Source organism: Callorhinus ursinus, unplaced genomic scaffold, assembly GCF_003265705.2.
Source record: "Callorhinus ursinus isolate GAN/ISIS: 27379988/994484 unplaced genomic scaffold, GSC_fseal_2.0 scaffold15, whole genome shotgun sequence".
Classification (NCBI taxonomy): domain Eukaryota; kingdom Metazoa; phylum Chordata; class Mammalia; order Carnivora; family Otariidae; genus Callorhinus; species Callorhinus ursinus.
In genome coordinates, this window is record NW_027397077.1 from 10,025,514 (window position 1) to 10,046,489 (window position 20,976).

General features: G+C 50.7%; 1 protein-coding gene across 9 annotated transcripts in view; it reads left to right on the forward strand.

Moving 5' to 3' along the window:
• Positions 1 to 20,976, forward strand: part of CACNA1D (calcium voltage-gated channel subunit alpha1 D) — a 292,840-nt gene that overhangs the window by 228,365 nt on the left and 43,499 nt on the right. For 7 of the 9 annotated variants that reach the window (XM_073901366.1, XM_073901370.1, XM_073901372.1 and 4 more), the window contains 8 exons: positions 434 to 521; positions 1,154 to 1,261; positions 1,349 to 1,401; positions 2,790 to 2,936; positions 4,439 to 4,640; positions 6,643 to 6,801; positions 8,132 to 8,242; positions 16,556 to 16,639. In XM_073901366.1, coding sequence (XP_073757467.1) covers positions 434 to 521; positions 1,154 to 1,261; positions 1,349 to 1,401; positions 2,790 to 2,936; positions 4,439 to 4,640; positions 6,643 to 6,801; positions 8,132 to 8,242; positions 16,556 to 16,639 — 952 coding nt within the window. Of the gene's footprint in view, positions 1 to 433; positions 522 to 1,153; positions 1,262 to 1,348; positions 1,402 to 2,789; positions 2,937 to 4,438; positions 4,641 to 6,642; positions 6,802 to 8,131; positions 8,243 to 16,555; positions 16,640 to 17,105; positions 17,190 to 20,976 lie in introns of all 9 variants that reach the window. The other 2 variants (XM_073901365.1, XM_073901368.1) reach the window with 1 other exon arrangement.

The following is a 20,976-nucleotide window of genomic DNA, read 5'->3' on the forward strand; positions in this document are numbered from 1 at the left end:
CATCGAGTGAAAAGAACAAAGCGAATTCCTAACTCATGCCTCTGCTGCGTTAACTGGGCACCTAAGTCAGGCCCTCTCTGAGTGCCCGTGGGCCTGGCCCAGGAAGGGCTCTGGAGCGTGGACAGGACGGGGAAAGACCTGCACGTGTGTGTGTGTGTGTGTGTGTGTGTGTGTGTGTGTGTGTGTGTGTGTCTCTCTCTCTGTCTCTCTCTCTCTTTCTCTCTCTCTCTCTGTGTGTGTGTGTGTGTGTGTGTGTGTGTCTCTCTGTCTCTCTCTCTCTCTCTTTCTCTCTCTCTCTCTCTTTCTCTCACGGCCGCAGGTGAGCTCAGCTCCACACAGGCAGTGGTCCTGCAGTGAATACCGTCTGAAATAATTTCAGAGTATTTTATCTGACTGTAATATACTCTGCCTTCGTTCTGTGCTCTTTCCTTAGATCCAGTGCCATCTCCGTTGTGAAGATTCTGAGGGTCTTAAGGGTCCTGCGGCCGCTCAGGGCGATCAACAGAGCAAAAGGACTTAAGGTTTGGGTTTCTGCCCTCCGGTCCAGGCTACTTTGGTTGGGGGCCAGAGCTGGGCTGAGGCTTGATGGGTTTTATATTGTTATATGTTTGGAAAGGATATTTCTAACCAGCAACACTGCCTCTGGCAAGTGCTGAAGGCATTTTACAAATGATTTTCTTTATCTTTGTTAATTTATTTTTCTTAACGTGATTACTGTTTATCACTTTTAAAAATTATTAATAATATTTTCTTGGGTTTATTTTGGTCTTTAAATCTCTTCTCATACAGGTCGTATAAAAGGTCTGAGGTTTTGCATTTTCCTGAGTCCATGTGTGGGGGGCCAGGGTCCGTGTGGACCTGTGTGTCAGGCAGTGCTGCACCCCCTAGCATTTCTTCGGACTAAGCCGCTTTGGAAGAGACCAGGGAGGGGCTGGTCTACAGGGGTGCTTCTCCCAGGTGGCCATGATGCACCAGGCGTAGCTCGCCACAGATAACTACCTGAAAAACAAGTGCAAGGGAATGCAAATTTGGAAAATCATATAAAAATGCACATAAACATTAGAAACTCTTGGCCGGTGTTAGGTCACCCAGAGGCTGAAACCACAGAGGCAGGTAAACCTCCTCTGCCTTCCCCTGGCTCCTCTCTCCCCAGCACGTGGTCCAGTGTGTCTTCGTGGCCATCCGGACCATTGGCAACATCATGATCGTCACCACCCTTCTCCAGTTCATGTTCGCCTGCATCGGGGTCCAGTTGTTCAAGGTACGGGGAACGTGCCTTCTGGCATGAAGCCCAACCAATCGCTTTGCAGGGAGCTTGCATTTGACTGCTTGTGTGTTTTATATGTAGGGAAAGTTCTATCGCTGTACAGATGAAGCCAAAAGTAACCCCGAAGAGTGCAGGTGAGTGTCCTGAACACGAGAGTGGGGAATGAGGAAGAACAGATAGAAAAATTTCAAGGATCTGCTTGTGCTAACATTTCAGAAGTTTTCATCATGGACTGCAAGAAGCTTGTGTGCTCAGCTCATGGCTGGAGAGATGGAGATGATGGTGGTTTTATTTGAAGTGACATTCACATATCATAAAAGTAATCATTTTAAACTGCGCGATTCAGTGGTGTTTAGTACAATCACATTGTGGTACAAGCATGGCCTTGGTCTAGTTCCAAACCTTTGTCACCCCCAAAAGAATGGATAGATGGCTTTCCATGTTTGCCATAGAGTCTCTAAATGGGGAGAGGGAGTGCACTAAAGCCTAAAATAACAATTATGAACTGCCCCAGAGAGCCCTTCCCTCCAGCCACGTGGATAATTTTTCCCCACACCAGAACTCTGAAGCTCAACTCCCTGGCATTCAGGAGCTGGCTAGCCCCTTCCAACAGGTTCTCCAGGCTACGTTTCTCCCCTTGCTCCTGGCAAGCACATTTTGGGCATATTTTTCTTTACAAGAACGGACAGGGGAGAGACAAGGTGGGAAACACCTGTGTCTCTTATCCCAAGATGTCCAGAACATGAAGTCAGGCACAGAACCACTGCCCAGAGTTGTAAGACCTTGTGGTAGTCTGTGTTTCCCCATCCTTTGGGGATGGCACCACTGAGGTCGGGCTGCTTGCACAGCTTGCATGTATTTGGGGTTTCTTTCCACCAGAAGGTGCAGTCAGAGTGTGCTGGCTGCGCATGACTGTATGTGCACCTCCAGGGCCGCCATCTGTGCAGGCTGGGGGGCAGGGGACGCCCCCTGCTGTTGAGCGGCATGGCAGCAGGCGGAAGACCCCTTTTCTCTCACTGAGCCTCTGCTTCCCTGTGACATAAAGACATGGCCCCTTTCCAGAAATGAAATTCAATGACAAATTCTGTGTACCAGAAATTACAGAATTATTTTAGAAAGAAAACTGGGAATATTTTTAGTACAGAATGAACGTCTTTGAGGACAACCAAAATGCAGTTAAGAGGATACCTGGGCTTGTTTCCCAGAGCTTCCAGAATTCTCCAGGCCAGAGCTTCTGATCCTTCAGTGTATGCTCTGAGGCCCTTGTATATGAGAGGTGTTTATCATTCGGTAGGTTTCATTTCTTATCAGGTGTATGCTGGCTGTCTGCCTAGTTGTTCTGGAGGATGCTCATTAAACTAGTAGGTACTTGATTATTCGGACCTTAGAGTAGATTTAAATGCAGGGCACGAGGAGGACAAACTCACATGGTGCTCAGCTGTGGGGCCTGGACGGGGGCTTGGGGCAGCTGTGACTGATTGCATGTCAAGCCAGGATGACCCACACTTCCTTTCCTCTCTAGGGGGCTTTTCATCCTCTACAAGGATGGGGATGTTGATAACCCTGTGGTCCGTGAGAGGATCTGGCAAAATAGTGATTTCAACTTTGACAACGTCCTTTCTGCTATGATGGCGCTGTTCACGGTCTCCACATTTGAGGGCTGGCCTGCGTAAGTATAGAGAACATCTTGAGAGTGTCCCAAGCCAGCCAGCCAGCCAGCCAGCCAGCCAGCCATCCATCCATCCATCCATCCATTCATTCATTCATTCCATCTTCATTCCTAGTTCAAACATGTGCCGGACATGGATGGCTGCCACCGTGCCATGTCTTTGACCCACTCACTCACTCATTCATAAGAGGTGCTTTTGGTACCGGCCTCATGCACTATGCTGTGTCGAGCACTGTGGAAGAAATGGTTGTCTCGACATGTTCCTCCCTTTGAGGCCCAAACTCAGAGTCTCAGGCAGTTAGACCAGGCAGGAGGGTCTGTTGCATCAGAGATGTGCAGAGTAGGGTTCTGAAGAATGGCTAGGATTCTGATGAGTAAAGTTTAAAAAAAAAAAAAATCCAGGAAGAAGGGAAAAGGTAGACTACAAAAGGAACATCTCTTGCTCCTTTGTTACTCTGTGCTCTGACGCCCACACTAGCTCCTGCCACCTGAATGGACATGCGTGCACGGCTTCTGATGTCAAGTTGCCACACCCAGAAGAACGGCAAAAGGTGGACGGGCTGGTTCTCCGGGGCGTGGCAGAACTCTCTGGCTGCATGGGAGAGTCGGAGTTACTGACAGGAGATCCTGTGCAGTGTGAGGATAGTTGGGTGGGGCTTGTTCATTAGGGAATTGGTCTGGGGAGCAGAGAGGCAGGAACGAGCCCCTTCACTCTGGGGGAGGCACTGGCTGCAGTCTTGGGTTTTCAGCGTGTGCTTTAGTTAACCAGGGTGGCAGCCGAGGGGAAACCACTGGACTTGGGCCTTGCCACTCGGAGCAGCAGGGCTCGTCTCCTGGCTCTGCCCCCAAGGAGTGTGACTTTGGTTACTTAGATCCCTCCCTGAGCTTGTTGGGGATGACTGTAATGTCTGCTTTTCTAGATGGATGGGAAAGTGGCTAGCACAGTGCACCATGGGGTGGGTGCCTTGGCAGTGCTGAATCTACATCAATATGGGGATAAATTTAACTTGGGGATGTTACAGTAATTCCCCCCCCCGCCTCCTGTTGAGAGTTCTGCTTAGTGTATATTTAATTTCTGTGTATATTTCAGTTTGGGGAACCTCTCTTAGTTCTTTGGAAATCCCGGGTTGCTTGCTTATTCTCTTCATTGGCATATGCACAGTTTTCAGTTCCACAAATGTCTTACACGTGGTGTCCTTCCTCTCTCCCACCAGGAGAAAGGAGCACTGTTGAATGGCTGTGAAATCTTTTGTTTTTCAGCCCTCAAAATATCAATCCCCAAATGCATCTCAGGTGTTCCCTCTCCACGGTGCTGGACCAACTGGGCCTAATGCCAGCCAAGGAGGGTGCCTCAGAGACCTGTGTGCATCCAGGGGCCTTGGGTGGGCTCCCGGGGAGGGCTCTGACGGGCAGGGCCCACGGAGGCGGTCAGAAGAGGCGCCATGGTCGGGCTGCTTGGGCTGAGCAGGGGACAGGACTCACCTGGTCCTTCTGTTCTCCAGGTTGCTGTATAAAGCCATCGACTCAAATGGAGAGAACGTGGGCCCCGTCTACAACCACCGCGTGGAGATCTCCATTTTCTTCATTATCTACATCATCATCGTTGCTTTCTTCATGATGAACATCTTTGTGGGCTTCGTCATCGTCACATTTCAGGAGCAGGGAGAGAAAGAGTATAAGAACTGTGAGCTGGACAAAAATCAGGTTAAAGTCACACACTGTTTGGGCTTCTGTCCCTTGAGCAAGAGAGGAGTGGCTTGTCTTTCGCCAGCTTCCTCCATGCCCAGAGAAGGGCGTGCGCCTGCTGGCCGTCCTGGGGCTCAGGCCCAGTTCACAGCACCCTCTCTGCCAGTTTGGGTCCTTGCTGGGAAGAGTGAGCTTCCCAGATACAAGACTAGACCTTGTCATTGTGATTCACCCCACCCTGCAGATGAGAAGTCAAAGAACGTTAGGCCACCTTCTGCGGGTGTGACTGGCTAGTGATGGCTCAGAATCTTGGTGGGGGGATGTGGCCAGGGGCCAGAAAGTACCCGCTGCCTCTCCCACTGTCCTTACGGGGGATCCTGTCTGATGATCTCCCCAACCTCAGCACTGTTGACGTTTTAGGCTAGATAATTCTTTGTTATGCTTTTGTAGGATGTTCAGTAGAATCCCTGGCCCTATACCCCCTCGATTCCAGTAGCAACCCACCGCCCTGGGTTTTGACAACCAAAAGACCTCTCTGGACATTGCCTAATGTCCCCTGCTTGAAAAACCATTGACTTAGGAAGAAGTAACCTATCCCACTGCAGGGAAAGTTACTAATGTTAAACCTGGGTCCAAGATTGCACTGGTGTCACTCTCTCGTAATCTACTGCCTTGTTTGAACCAGTCTCATAGCAGCAGGGGCCTTTGACTCTGATTGCATGAGGATGTGAGGGGGTCAGGAGAACTCCTCTCTGGGCTTGCTCCCTTCTCTCTAGATTGAGGGCACCCAGGAGTTGTTGTTAGAGGCCCGTTCCTGCCCTAACAGATGGCGAGATGGAGAATCTGTTCTGGGAGTACCCCTGGGCCCTGGCTCGGTAGCACCCTTGTTTGATGATGACATAAGGAGTGGGGGTCATCTGCCAGTCTGGGCTTCCTGAGGGGAAGTGGCCGTGGTGGGGCAGTCTGTCTTGGGCTGCAGCTGTGCCCACTGGGGTGGTGAGGACAGGGCCAGCTGGGTTTGTAGGAAGATGTTGCTTTGAGTTGTCAGGGAACTGCTTCAGATCCCATCAGTGTCAGCAGGAAGCCTGGCACAGCTCTTCATCACGCCCCCCCACCCGCCCCCGCAGCACCTCCCAGCCCCCGGAAGAAGACTATCAGGGCAAGGCCCAGACTGGCCAGGGAGCAGAGCCTGAGCTACCACTGTGTCATCTCTTGAGGTCCAGAACAGGTTCGAATTGGCGGGGGGGCGCCCTGGACTCAGTGTGTGAGGTCGCAGCAGGGCCAGATCCTGATTGGAGGGAGCCTGTCTGGAGTCAGAAGCCAGGGTCAAAGCGGGAGACTGGGAGTCAGTCTGGGTCTAGGAGCAAGTGGTGCCGTTGGCTGAGCCGAAGGGGCTGGAGGCTCCCGCTGACCTGCAAAGGGTGGACCAACCTCAGCCCCAGAGTGAGTGGGAGGGACAGTGCTCTGGCCATCGTGACTACCACAAGCTCCGGAGTCTCAGAAGGTCCCAAGGAGACACACAGCTAGTTCACCATTAGACACGTGTGGTTAATACCATCTGGCTCCCAAGAGGTGTCTCATGTGGATCGAGTCTTGGGGAGTGAGACCAGGCCCTTGGGCTCTGGAGGCTTTCTGTGCCTCTCGTTCCCTGGCTTCCTTTCCTCGAGGTGGCCCCAGGCAGAACTGCAGGCATAACGCCCCAGCGTAGAGGAAAGGCAGGTCCTCAGGCAAGGCACTTCCCAGTCTGGACCTCTGTTTTAATAAGGAAAATGGAAGCACACTGGGTGCTGCGCTTACCGCGCTCCACCCCCACCCCCAGGTTGCTGTGAGGAACCGATGAGCTGGCAGAGCTAGGGGCCTGTGGCCGGTGATGTGTGTGGTGCCTGTGGGGGTTGCTGTAGTGGCTTCCTCTGGTCCACGGTCTCTTGCGGTGGGTGTGCCCCTTCAGAGCAGACGAGACCGGTGTCCTCCTCCCATGGGTGTGCTCAGGACCCCTCCTTGCTCTTTTCTGCCGTTGCAGCGTCAGTGTGTTGAATACGCCTTGAAAGCACGTCCCTTGCGGAGATACATCCCCAAAAACCCCTACCAGTACAAGTTCTGGTACGTGGTGAACTCCTCGCCTTTCGAATACATGATGTTTGTCCTCATCATGCTCAACACACTCTGCTTGGCCATGCAGGTAAAAATGGAGACAGCCGTGGGGATCACGTCTGGGCCTTCTGCACAGCCCCCTGCCCCAAATTCTGAGGGCAGAGTGCCGCCCCCTCACAAGAGAATGCATTTGATTTTCTGATGAGTCTGGGCTGTAGTTTGGCCAGAGTCCCATTCTGGCTAACAGTTCTCACGGTAGGCGTTTAAGGTGGCTCTTTTGTTTTAAGAGACTGCCTGTACAGCGTGACCATAGGTGACATTTCCATGGGGCCTGAGCCTGGCATTCAATTCTACGAACACTTAACTGGGGGCCCCTGAGGCCAGGGAGCAGTTAAGGACTAAAGCTTGGTGTGTGTGGAGTGGGGCAGACAGGTGTTGCAATCCTGCCTTTACTCCTTACCAGCTGGGCAAGGCAATTTAAATCCCCTGAGCCTTGCTTTCTTCACTGGCAAAATGGGAAATCTATCATACCTATTATCAGAGGTAAGGTTTGCACTGGATAATTCACATCAGGCCCTTGGCGCTGGGCCCATCACAGAGTTAACACCCAATGTTGAAAAACATAAGTCACATTCCTGTCTTCAAGGAGCTCTTAGAATGGTTAGAATGGTGGTGGAGAATCTTCCAGGTCATGGAGGAGAGTTTAGCTTGCAAAATAGCTACTTCTTGCTACCCTGGGGGCAAGGCATTGACTTCCTTCAGTTGGCCAAGTTGGTATTAACAGTGAGCATTTCCAGCAGTTATACTGTGAAGTAGATACTGCCCTAGGACAGAAGCAAAGGCCAAGGTCTAGATCCTCTTTCCACACTGACTTTAAGACCTTAAGCAAATCAAACCAACTCCCAGTGCTGTCTGGAAAATGGGTCTAAAAGCCACCAGGGATACATTCTCTGGCATGTTTTTTAAATTTAAGAAGTCTTTATGAATGAGCAGGACCCCATGCTGATGTAGGGAAAAAGTGTGAGGTCAAGATGTTATTGCCTTTTATTGAACGTGGACCTAAATGGCATCAAATTTATCCCCAACCAAATCCTGTCTTTGGTCATAAGCATTTGGGTGGGTTCTGCCTTGTGCCTGGGTCAAGGCCCTGAATAGAAATCCTGGGAGGAAGGGTGGGTTCCCTTCATCCTGAGCAGAGGAAATGGATGTCTTCCCCTTCATCTTCCAATCATCCTCATTCGTCAAGGCCCCCCTGTGCTTTGTGGTGAGTTAACCGTGTGCCGTTGGAACCAGTGGAGGCTGCCTCCATGTCCAAGCAGAGGGTGGATGCCTGCAGGCAGCAGGGGGCTGGGGAGCCTCCTTTTGTGAGGCTGGCTGGGCTGGGCCCCTGAGAACCATTCCTCTGCCTTTGTCCACAGCACTACGAGCAGTCCAAGATGTTTAATGACGCCATGGACATTCTGAACATGGTCTTCACTGGGGTGTTCACCGTTGAGATGGTTTTGAAAGTCATCGCATTTAAACCTAAGGTGAGTCTCTGAGCCCACTTCTCAAAGGCTGTTGCTGAATCGCTCTAGAGGAGCACACGCTTCCTGTTCATCTTGTGTTACCGAGTGACGCTGAATTGTTGGGGCTGATAACTGGGTTATCACCTGAGAACATTCAAATCTGATTAGGGCATCTGGGTACATATGGGAAAACAAAACTACAAAACAAAACCTCATGAAAAGAATTCTGAGAAAAAGAAGAAGGGGGGACAGAATTGGGAATTTGTAGAATAGAGATGGTTTTGAAACCGGGTTTTCTCTCTAAAAGAGCCCATCATGCTGTCTCAGGGAAACTGGCCTTATTGCTCTAGCATTAGAGAAACTGTTTTAACAGAACCCATCAGAAAGAATTCAGCCTTGATTTGACTCTTAGGTTTCCAGGAGAAAGACCTTGGTTTTATTTGTCCTTGGTCTACAGCCTCTTTTTCACCTTTTATGGAAAGTTCTACCATTTGGAGAGCGCTTACCATTTATTTGACTTAGAAAAATGTTGCTTGACTTTAAGACAAAACAAGACATGAAATTTGTTAAACACTGTTGGACTAGTCAGCATATCGTGTCGCCTTTGGGAGGGAGCAGATCCAGCCCCATCATTATCAGCGTCTGTGGTGGAAGAGGCTGACAGAACAGTGTCTAAGAGCACACCCAACTCTGGATCCAAATCCATACTCCCCACTTGCTGATGCGAGTGAGTTCCTTAACGTTCCTTAACATTTTCCTCACCCACAAAATGAAGACACTACCAGCCCTGTTTCACAAGGTGGTTGGGAGGGGTAAAGATTTACTATCTGTGCCATGCTTAGAAGAGTGCCTGGCATGTGGTAACATGCTGTCATGTGTCAGTACTCTGACCGTGACGGCCACCACCATCATCCTCAAGTCATGATGGCCCCCTCGTTCTAAAGTGTAGATAGAGGAGCAAATTCGGGCTGAGCTGGGGGACGTTGGACCCTCGGCTTCTTTGCTAGCAAAGCCCCAAACTCTCAGTATGAGGCAGTGACAGAATCTGGGGACCCGGTTGTTGGTTCGTCTGGGCGTAAAACACCTTACGCCTAAAACACTGGTTTTACTGAGACTTGGATTATGATATGATCATTTCACATACTCCATATTTCCTTGGAATTCTAATCCAAAACTGTTCCTTTCTTTAATTTGAATTAATTTTTATGCAATCTTTATCAGATCTTTGTGGACCAAAAAGAAAGGACACTTGTAAGTGATCACTTGGGGTGATTGCAGCGGGGTCAAATTTGGCACCTTATGCATGGCCAGATGTTATGTACTGTGACTTGTCCATATCTACATACATAAACATCTCCTCCTTTTTCAAATTCATCTTAATTTCCTTTGAGAGTTTTGGTTTGCTTCCCTGTCACCTTTACTTCTCTGAACAATAGTTGTCTGGAGTGATGAAAAAGGTTGCCAAGTAAGAACATCAAAAGGACTTGAGAGAGACAACATGGAACCTACCCACTGAACGTTTCTAGATCCCCTTGCCTTGTCCTCCCTTGCCTGGTGATTAAGCTCTGAAATGTTTCAGAGCTTGCTCTGGGCTGAAGAGAAGACACACTCGCCCATGGCATGTGTGCGTGAGAGTGCGTGTGTGTCCGTGTGTGAACGCGCACCCGCCAGCGGGCCCGTGCACCAAAGGGCTCATACACCCCTCTGCCCAGTAAACCACTGATATCAAACCTGGGAGGAGGGTTTTGGTGGTATGTGATCAAACTGGTGATATCAGGAGGGAAATGAGTAGCTAATTTTTAATCAGTACTGATTAATCAGAGTTTTAAAATGAGTGATTTCCGCTAGAAATTGTGCTGCTTTGTTGTTTTGCCCAGCAAGATATTTCCGTAGCATGAAACAGCAATAGGAGCATCTCTGTGCTTGAGGAGTGCTATTTCTGCGCTCACCGAAGCCAGGATAGACAGATTTTGTGTTGAGGATGGCGAGAGAATCAGTTCACCAAGAAATAAAGCCCTTCACGTATTGCATGGAGCACTGGGTGTTATATGCAAACAATGAATCGTGGAACACTACATCAAAAACTAACGATGTAATGAATGGTGACTAACATGACATAATAAAATAAAATTAAAAAAAAAAAAGAAAGAAACAAAACCCTTCTTAAAATGCTCCCTGACTTTTCCTTGTTTTTCCTCTTCTGGGTTGACAAAGCAAGCCCAGGGGAGTAGGCTTTGACTAAGAAGCCGGTGAGACCCCTCCTCTCTCATCAGAGGGAAGTCGGGCTGAGGAGCAAGGTCATAGAGGCTGCCAAAGGGAGAGTCTTCCAGGAGATGGCCGCATGGGACAGAGGGCCGCGTGGGAACCCTAGCCTGTGGGTCTCCTCTCAGGAAAGCCTTTGTCTCTGTGAGGAGTTGGTTACAGGGCCCTTTGGGGCAGTGTTCTCCACAGTGAGGGGCACACCTTCTAGGAAAACTTGCCAGCATCTGTCAGGAGAGATGGGGTTGCTGCTGTCCTGGGATTCAGATACAGAAAGTGAAGCTGGACAAAATCCTTTCCGAAGGAATGGGAAGGCACTGTGAGGAGGATGGGTTAAAAGAAGTCGGGAAACCTGACCGTGGGGACTTCCGTATTCAAGAACCTGCCAGAGAGGTGGGGCCTGCCAAGAGCACACATTTAGGGAGAAGTGGCTCGAGGACTCAGCAGGTCAGGTCATCCCGCCTCCATAAGCAGGGAGGGGAGGGTTGAGGTGGAGAGGCAGAGGTAGGAAACCCAGAGCTGGGGAGCTGCCCTGGCCGGGGAAGCAGCCTCACCGAATGGGAAGAGCTGTTCTGAGCATTGGTTCTAGGCAAGAGTGCGAGGTGGCAAGAAGCCAAAGAGCAGAATTAGGGGAAAGCAAGGAGGCTGTTGAGTGTATTACATCTACTCCCCAAGGGAAAACCCACCATCTGGCATTGACCTTGCATACTCTAGATTGTGCTTTTGACTGGGAGGTGACTGTGCCATCCTAGGCTTTTAAAAGGGAGGTCCTAACTGAAGTAAGATAAGCCCACTTCCCTGGCCTTTCCCTCTGGTACTCCCAGGGGAAGCCACTGGACGTGTCTGATGAATTCTCTTGCTCCAAGGAGGGAAACTGAAGAAGAAGGGCCTTCCCCAAAGTACTGTCTCCTGCAGGAATAAAGAGCACTTCCAGTTTGCTGGGGCTCCCTCTTTGTGCTTCTGGTTGTCACCTGCCTTTGTCCAGCTTAGCTGCCTCAGCTGCGGGCTTTTCCCCAAAGAGCCACGCTTGGTTCCCAGGTCTGCATTTTGATCTTGGTTCTACCTTGAAAATGACTAATTTGTACTCCTGGCCACTTGGGCTTTGGAGAAGTAAAGGGTAGTTGGGTTTGGGGGAAGAGGAGAGTATTTTGGAGCTGTTCTCCTCTGCCAGTGCAGAGCCGCTGTACCGTGGACACCAGCATTGGTACCACCAGCCTCCTGGGATGGCATTCCCTGTCCCAGGGCCCCTGGCAGGAATATAGGCTCTTAACAAAGTGTTAACAATCTCTTTGGAGGACACCCTCCATCTCCTAGAAAGAACATCTGATAGTCTTTACAGTTTGTCAGTGACCACATCTCTTTTAGGTGATCTATTTTAATGCCAAATAATACTTGAGACCAAACATTCTTCTCCTTAGCTAGAACGTTGCGCCAGACCTCGTGGGCTCGGCCTTTGTCTTCGATGTCAGTTTCTCAGGGTGCTCTCCTGGTCCCCTTCTCCCATGGAAAATGCTTTACAGGCCCAGAGCTTCTCCGGCCATCCGTGTCATCCAGACCTCTCCTGCCCCTCCTTTCCCTGGACTGCTAAATTTCCCCCAACCCTCACCCCCGCCCAGCCCCTCTCTGCTCATCTTCCACAACGAAACTCTGGTACCAGCCACCTGTTGCCTGAGCAAAAACAAACAAACAAACAAACAAACAAAAAACCACACCTTAGAATTTTCTTAGTCTCATGTTCAAAGTCCTCCACCAAACCTTGGCCCATTTGCACTTCTGCCTTGCTTCCCCTGTCATTCCTTCTACACTCCCCACCCCTAGCTGTTAAGCCAAACCTTTCCATGGCATGGGCTTCTGTATATGGAAGCCCTTCTTTTGTCTTGTTATTGCTTGAGGCCTGTATGAAATGTGGGTTCCTCTGTGACATCCTCCCTACCAGTTCAGCCAAAGTCTGTTCTTCCCTTCACCTGCATGTCCACTAGATGCTTACTGGGCGATGTCATGATCAATACTTCTTTGAATCTCTCCGTTAACTGCTGAGAGGCTGCTTGAGGTCACAGGCTGGGTCTCCTGCGTCCCACACAATGCCTGCTCCATGCTGGCCGCTCAGTAAGGGTGGGTGGGATGAAGAAAGGCATAAACAGATGAGCCTGTAGGTGCAGCCTCTTGACATGAGATGGTACGCAGGGTATTTTCTGTCACAGGATATTTGATCGGAGTAGAGTGGCCAAAGGTGAATGCTTTCCTGTAAGCCCCCACTTGACCTCTGGAAAGGCTTGTGCTAGTTAGAAAGCTGTCAGTTATGGTATCTACCGAAATCTGGTGCTGTGGGTCATCTCTTGGGTCCAGCACTGCCCAAATAGTCCCCAGCAGAAATTGCTGAGTGACCTGGCTGCCATGGTAAACCACAAAACCGGGTGATTTGTGAGGGCTCCTTCAGATCTGCAGATGAGAGGGACTCCAGGCAGCAAAAAGAACCCGGACTCGGGCTGCTTCTCTTATTTCTGTTCCACACACATTACCCCCCGCCAACACGTTACCCCTCCGCACACGCACACGCACACGCACGCCACACCTGTGTGCTATATCCCGGCTGGAGTTCCAGCTCTGCTTCCAGGACCCCATAGTCAGGAGCAACGTGGACAGACGTCTGTCTGACAGACTCTCAGAGTTCTTGGAAATCTTGAAAGTTCCTGGCTCTAATGCCCACATGAGTCTGCTTTATGATTTAAAATTTCTGAGTCAGACATGTTTCTGAATAATAGAGATTATCACATGTGGCTGACTTGCGTAGTCTTTCCAAGCCTGTAGGACTCGACAAAAAATAAGAGTTGACTCTGGCTGAGTGCTAGGGACTGCTGGTTCCACTTGAGGGGCCCTGGCCTGGGCATTCAGTGGCAGGAGAACCTGTCATTTTTGGCCAAGAGAAGAGGGCACGGGGATGGGTCCTCTGCCAGAAGCGCTTTGTCTCATCTTCTGGTTGCCCAGACACTGTGGTGACTTTGGTGGGGAAAGGGTGGGGGACTGAGTCATGCTCATTCGACAGTGATTTGATCACATACGAGGCTACTAAACGGAATCAGATGTGGGGAGAAAGAGAGCCTGGCTTTTTCTGCCTCCGCTGGCCCCCTGGCATAGCCACCTTGTCTGAGCTTGTGATTCCAGCCACCTGCATCAGCTCGAGCCTCCCGTTGTCTGCATTAGGGGTAGGTACCTTCAGTCCAGGAGTCCTCTAGGACTTGGGCACGATTTGTGAGTGTGCGGGGTCTTCTGAAGAGAGTTGACGAGATTGCCAAAATGTTCAAGGACCCCAAATGGGAAGCCCCTATTGCATTGGTTTAAGGTGATTTCATGTACCACAGTGGACCAGAATGGGCCAGTTGGAGGATAGTGTGTAGGCCAATGGGAATGATTCAGAGGTAAGTACTGATAATTCTGGAAAAGCAGGGGAGGAGCTATTCAGGAATAAAGTCCAAAGTTGGGGCGCGGGTGGTGGCCTTGGCCTCAGGTGAACAGCCTACTGTAGTGGGAGGAGTAGCACGTGGGGTACAGCTGTGGGCGGGGGCTGGTCTTGTGCCTGGACAGGAGAGGAGGAGGAACTCAGGGTCTTCAGCTGCTCTCCATACCCCGGAGGCCTGACTGTTACAGGCGCCCAGCTGTCTCAGTGAGGCATCAGCTCCTCTCTAGGGGAGATGGGAACGATCACCAAACTCTCCTTAGCTTTGGAGATGCTGTTAAATCCAGGAAGGGAAGGCTCTGGTCCTCAGAGTAGCTTGTGGCACGGCTGCTGGTCAAATGCCTGTTTGTCACCTATCCACACAATGTAAATAAGGGACCCCGACACCCCCACGGCAGCGCTTAGCACTTGACCCAAGTGACTTTTGTGTTAGGAGGTCTTCTCTGTGAAGGAAGTGATGCGCTCCTTTGGGTCCAGGCACAAGCTCTTGTGTCCTGACCAGCCAGTGTGACCAGCATGCTCAGTGGCTCTAGTCTAGCCCTCAGAGTGGCTGGCCTTGCCCCAGTCTGCCAGCCAAGAATCACAGAGCATTGGGAAGAAAAGCTAGAAGGTGCAAAACGTGGTGTTCATTAAGACTTGACTTGTATACACAGGTCGGCAGGGTTGATGCAGGCAGAATCCCTTTGTTTACTTGTTGGAGGCCTGAGATGAGGGGTCTGGGCAGATGCCAGTCAGTGAGGCAACGTGTGACAGAGAAGGGGAGGGGAGAGGTGAAGAGTGGGTCAGAGGTCATGGCAGGTTGGGTGGGAAAATCTTACATCATTTAAGATGAAATTTTTTAAAAGTCCAAACCATCAATTAGTGTCCTAGCTCCCCCGTAATTGTACTTGGAGTGCATGATCAACAGTAACTAGAACAAACAGCCCCACTCCAGTTATTAGGATTACCAACACGTGCATACTTTCTATCGTGTCATCAAAGGTTGGGGCTCAGCAGTGGCTTTCTTGGGGCCTGCATGTGATCACAAGTTGATGGGACCTGAAACTTCAAAGTACCTTCTGTTCTGGTTTTCTTTATCCTCACTAAGTGTACCCAGTTGTAACCATGCTTGGCCCCTTTTTATATATTTCAGAACTGGATTTTTTTTTTTTATTTCCAAAACATGTTCCAACTTTTTGAAAAGAGTTGATTTTCAGATAGAGTCGTCGACCATGCAACCAGAAGCCTCTATGCGTAGTGCCCACCCCCACCCTTCTGACCAAGAGTTTCCAGGGGCTGTCAGGAGACAGCAGGCATGAATTTAGCACCTACCGTGTGGAGCCCACGAGAGCGCATACATAAAATGTATGCCACATAGATATACACGGATTTATAAGCCACAGTCAGACATCGTGCCTTCATGCTTGTTGCAAGATAGGAGGATCTGAATGATGGTAGGATGCTAGGTCAGTGGAAGAAAGAGACATTGCAGTGTGTGGAGCAATGGGATCAAGGCTCTGGGGTAGAGAGTGGGGCTAGTGGGGGAGGGGACGGAAGAGTCAGCATGGTACTCATCCTCAGAGGGCTTTCAGTGGGTTAAAGCTGCAGACAGAGACCCCAAAATCAGTGACGAGGACACGTGAGAGGCAGAGCAGAGATCAGGAGGATCTGAAAAGGTCCCTTCAAGGAGCTGGCATTTGGTCTGACCTTGGAGGAAGTGGATTTGGGCAGAGTCAGGGTGGAGAGGGCTGGGATTGCTGTTGCCGCTGAGAGAGGGGGAAGAACCTGTTGGTGCTTCTGAGGGATGGCAAGGAGTCCTCCTAGCCTGGAGGGTAGAGAGAGAAGGGAGGAGAGCTGGGGTACAGGGAGGATTCTCTCGAGGCCAGTGAGAGCCTTAGTGCAGCATCACCCTTGACTGTGCTTTTCCCTCGTAAGACCTGTGTGGGCTCCCTACACAACCCCCTTACCCACAGACCGGAGTGACTACCCCCCCGCCACGCTGTGCCCTGGACTGCGTGCCTCACTGTGCCTCTGTCCCAGTGAGGCCAAGGGCTCTATGAGGACAGAGCACACCCTTCATAATCCTTGCACTGGTGAGGAGCAGGAGGAGCTACTGATTTGTTTTAAGAGCACAGAAAGAACGTGTGAAAGGCTGGTCACGGTGCTCTTTAATTGGGAGAAGAGAAAAAACTTGGGGAAGGAGTAGGGGGAGGGCCTGCTGACTCTTCTGTGTAAGGGTTGCAAACTTAGAAGGGCCGCACACCCTCTTGTGACAGCTTGAAGTTGTGACCCTAGTTGCACCGGCAGGGTTTTCAGAGGCGCCTCTGCCCTGCACAAACTCCGCTTGGTCTGGGGCCGCTCGGGGCCATGGGTCTGCACTGCGCGTGCGTGCGTGCGTGCGCGTGCGTGTGTGCGTGCGCTGTGCCTGTGTGCGTGCGTGCGCGCCCTCTCTCACACATGCAGGTGCCCCCCAGCCTGTGTCCCTTTCCGCCAGTCAACGGTACTGTTGCCTCCCTTTGGCTCTCCCACCCCACCTGGTTGCCATGGGTACGGCGGGGCCTCCGATATGTCCCCGTATGATCCGTGTGGCGTTTCCATTCCTACGTGCTCATAAACGTCTGCCCCCTGCCTGCTCTGTCCAGGGGTATTTTAGTGACGCCTGGAACACGTTTGACTCCCTCATCGTAATCGGCAGCATTATAGACGTGGCCCTCAGCGAAGCCGACGTGAGTATGCGCCCGCCGTGGCCGCCCGCCTCGTGTCCTCTCTCTGTCTGCACATTCCGCTCCCCGCCCCGCACTGGCATCACCTGGACAAGTCACAGGCCCCAACCTCACTGGATCTAAAACCAGGAATTTCCTCACGAGAGCTGTGGACAAGAGGCTTGTGAGGGTCGAGCTTTATCCCAGGCCTTTGCAGACACAGAGCACCTTTCGGAGGGCTGACCCGGGCAGCATTTCCCGAGTCGCTGGTAGGCAGGGCAAGACAGGCGTCTCTCATTGTTTTTATTTGCTGTGTCAGCAGCAACACCCAAAGTGACGTACCTATAACATGTTTGTTTTAGGGTGATTTTTTTTCAAGTAGCCGGGTGGCATAATGCTAGAATGTTCCCTTTTTATAACACTGTCCTTTTCTTCTTTTTTCCTGTTGTGCTTCCTCTCCTCTGTGGCTTCTGAATGCTTGCCCTAACAGCACTATTTCACTGATGCATGGAACACTTTTGATGCCTTAATTGTTGTTGGTAGCGTCGTTGATATTGCTATAACTGAAGTGAATGTAAGTAGCAAACTTTGTGTCCTGTGACGTGATTGTTTCTGTTAAGTCTGACACTCAGGAGCCTAGAAACCGTATCCATGGGTCTCTCTACACTTAAGAAATTCAGGCATACATTTATTTTAGAAGACGAAGAACATTTTGTAGCCTCCCCTCCCGCGCCCCGCCCCCTTCCCCTGAAAGAGAGTAGAGAAGGAAATGTAGAATGGCCATTTTGGAGCCAAACATTATTTTAAAAAGAGAAGTTCTTAGGAGCCTGTGAAGGGCCGGGAGTTAATTTATGTGAGAATGTGAACATTAGCACGCGCTAGCTGTGTGACCTCGGCTGGGCACCTGACTGCCCTGTGCCTCAGATTTTTCCAGCTGCAAAATGGGGTTCATAATGTGTGCCCTGGTACCTACAATGGTTCTGTGAAGGGAAGGGGGGCGGGGCTTCATAGCCACGCCATGAACACGTGACTGCTGCTGCCTTCACCTGTATCATGTGCACCTGCCGAGTCTGACTAGTGACACTGGGGAGTACCCTGTCCTAGCTCCCCAAACGATGGTGATCTCATGGACCAGGGGAAGGAGGGCTGAGTGTGTATGAGGACAGGGTGTCCATTCTCCTCTGTTGCACTTGATTGAGCCCTTTAATAAGGAAACAAGTGCAGCAGCAGTGTGGTAGATGGAGTGACCCACCCTTCCAGAACCATCCTGAGAACCCTCCTTCAAAATTAAGAGGCTCCAGAAAGGGGAGCACTGCCCCCTTTCCAGTCGTTCTTGGATCTAACCCATGCCTGAACCAGAAGGACCTGAGGCCGGCACAAATGGCCCTGCTCACCTGGTCTGTCCCCAGTTTGTCACAAGTCTTAGTGGGTGTCCAGTGTGTGTGCCCCAGTTGTGTAGAGCCCGTGCCGGGGATGAATGGAGCATGGGGTGGGACTGCTGTGTGGTGTTGACTTCCTGCTCCATGTGGCCAGCCCTGCCCTCCTCCCCCACCCCTGGCTGGGAAGGGACCTCCTTGCTCTGCCTGGCTGACATCTGCAGGATTGTACGGCCCATCCTGGTGTCCAGACAGCCTGTATCAAATAAGGATGGTGCAGTCCCTCTTTATGCCGCTGCTTTGGGGCTAAGCTAAGCCTAGATCACAGACCAGTGGGACGGCCACTGGCCCGGCACTCCTAAGGCCTGACAGTTCTGGTCTTGGTTCAAAACTGACTTGTTGGACCTGGGCCTCAGTTCCCCCATGGATCAGCTGGGGCAAATGATATCTGCCCTCCCTGCTTCATAGGTGTGTCGGGGGGATAAAATGATGCAGATATTTGTGAAAATACTGGTTACAAAACTCGAAGTATTAGGGAGATAAAGGCTATTATCCAAGTGTAGACTTTCCGTGGACTAACAAGTGAAATGGACTGTAAGACATGTCCACGAGGGTGTGATGTATGCCTCACAACACCCCAATCCATGCCATGACAAGGGACTAAAGTGGTATTTTCCTAGACCCAGGAAGATACATCCCCCAACCTCCGTGAGCCCAGACTTAGATAAATTGCACTTTATGTGAAATATCCCATAACTCAGCTATAAAATTGTCATTCAAATGTGTAAATTATGCTTGGTTATAAAATAATCTAATGCTAATGGCAGAACAGCAGGACCCTAACTGGGCTGCCATGAGCTCTCTCCTGAGTTTATGACCAGACGTTGCCTGCTTAACCATCTCCTGACGTAAATTACTTACAACCTTTGTCAAAGTCTGCTTACGTGAAAATTCTGGCACAGACCCTTACGTAAGTCAGAGATGGTCTGTAATGGAAATGAAAATAGAATAAACTACAGTTTCAGCAGTTCTCCCTGGAGTGCTTTGTGCTGAAAGGGATGTGCAGGTGGTGGGCATAAATGCTGGGTTTCTGGGTACCAGGATGTGGCCGAGGTTTGTTCACTGAGCCAGCAAGCCAGCTCTCCAATGCCTCATTCCCTGCCCCCCCCCCCCCGCCGCTGGCTGGCTGGGTGTGGCGCTGGTGCCCTCAGTTGACAGCACGTGCCCAGCTTTCCGGCTGCCCCTTCATATGCTGGGGGCAGGAGCACACCGTGCCTGTCCCCTCTGGCCCCACCTCGCTCATCAGTGTCGCAGACATATCCTTCTTCATGTGTTATCCGTCAGGAAAGCTGCAGTGGTACAAAAACGCACACCGAACTTTCTAGTTAGCTATTTGACTTTGGGGTGTCTGCACAAAACAGGCTTTCATTGGGCCCATTTCTGGCACTCCATCAGACTTTCAAAATCACGCCGGTGACCATTCTCATGCCATTTTCTAGTCAGTGACTTTTCCCCTGGTCAGATATAGCCCGAGACAAAAGCTCCCTCGGCTGGTGGCAAAACCAGCTGTCCACCCTAGGCCAACAGAACCCCTTGGGAGGTCTCAGCAGTTCTGGGCTGGGCCGCAGTGCAGGGCAAATGCTCAAAGCCACCTTCTCATGTATTCAGTCTCTCAACACGTGTGTCCAGTTTGCAGGCTATGGGCACAAAGATAAAAGAGACTGGATGTCCTTAACTTCTGATGGTATAACTGTTAATGGTGGAACTGCTAATTCCTCCAGCCCCTTCTCCCACACATGCCAGGTTCCCCAGAGGAGCAACTCACATCCTATCCCTGGGCTGGCCTTACCCCCCAAGCTTCTGGGTCAGCTCAGTTTGAACACCCTTCGTCCATGTTGGCTGTTTTTAGCTACGATAAGTTATCATTTTCTGCAATATTTAACTTGCTGTGCTCTCTCCCCCAACCTCTGTTGATCTTTCTTTTCTGTTGCCTAATTGATTTTCATGTTGGTTTTATTTTTAGAAAATTGTAGCGGCAAGTATATATAAACATATATACGGTGATGTCGTTGTTAAAGCAAAAGCACTTTAAAGACTGTATACCTGTTTGTGGCTTCCCCACCTTTGGTTTTCACTGAGTTTCACAGGGTGTGCTATTTATGGGTCGTGGTCATCTAAATTGTTTCCCATCCCCTGGGTCCCCGTCTCCATCTGGGGTCTGGGCCAGGGCCATCTTGGCCAGTCATGCTTGGCTGTGTGGCTTGCCAGCATTGTCTTCAAGAATGATTGATCTAGCCTGCAAATGAGAAATCTAGCTTGCGTTTGTAGTTTGCAAAAACATTTTGGATGGCCCTTTCTGTTGTCCTGCTTGATGCCCCCTCAGCCCCCTTCTGCTGCCCCTGCCTATGTACCTCCCCCCCACCCCTTGCTCTGACCATGGTTTGATGGCTCTCACAGATTTGTCTTTATCACATCTGGTCATAACATCATCAAGCTGCTAAAATGTCAGATGATGACTGGCAGGCTCACCTTTGCTCACCCTCGGATGCCTCTTGGTGCCTCGAATGGTAAAATGACCCAGCACCCCACTTTCCCTAACCCGGGCAGTGGCTGTTGCCAGCACTGAGTCCTTTCCCACTATCATTATTGCTGGGGCAGCCAAATACTTGTGCAGAAGCTATGACTGCCTTGTTCTTACTGAAGGCATGTGAAAAGTTAGTAAGGAGCTCCCTCCCAGGGGCCCAGGAATTGTCCCTGACCTGGTGACCGACAGCTGTACTCAGCTTCTGGTTGTTCAGCCCTCCGTTCCAGGTGCCAGCCTTTTTCTGGGGACCAGGTCACTGATTTCTGGACATAGGCTCAGCATTCCCATATACAGAAGCTGTCTCTCCCAGAAGTGTTATGTGTCAGGTCAGAAGTAGCCAGAGGGAGGCTCTTCCCCACTCCCACCTCCAAAGAGCAGGTTCTCCAGCATGTTCTGTGATG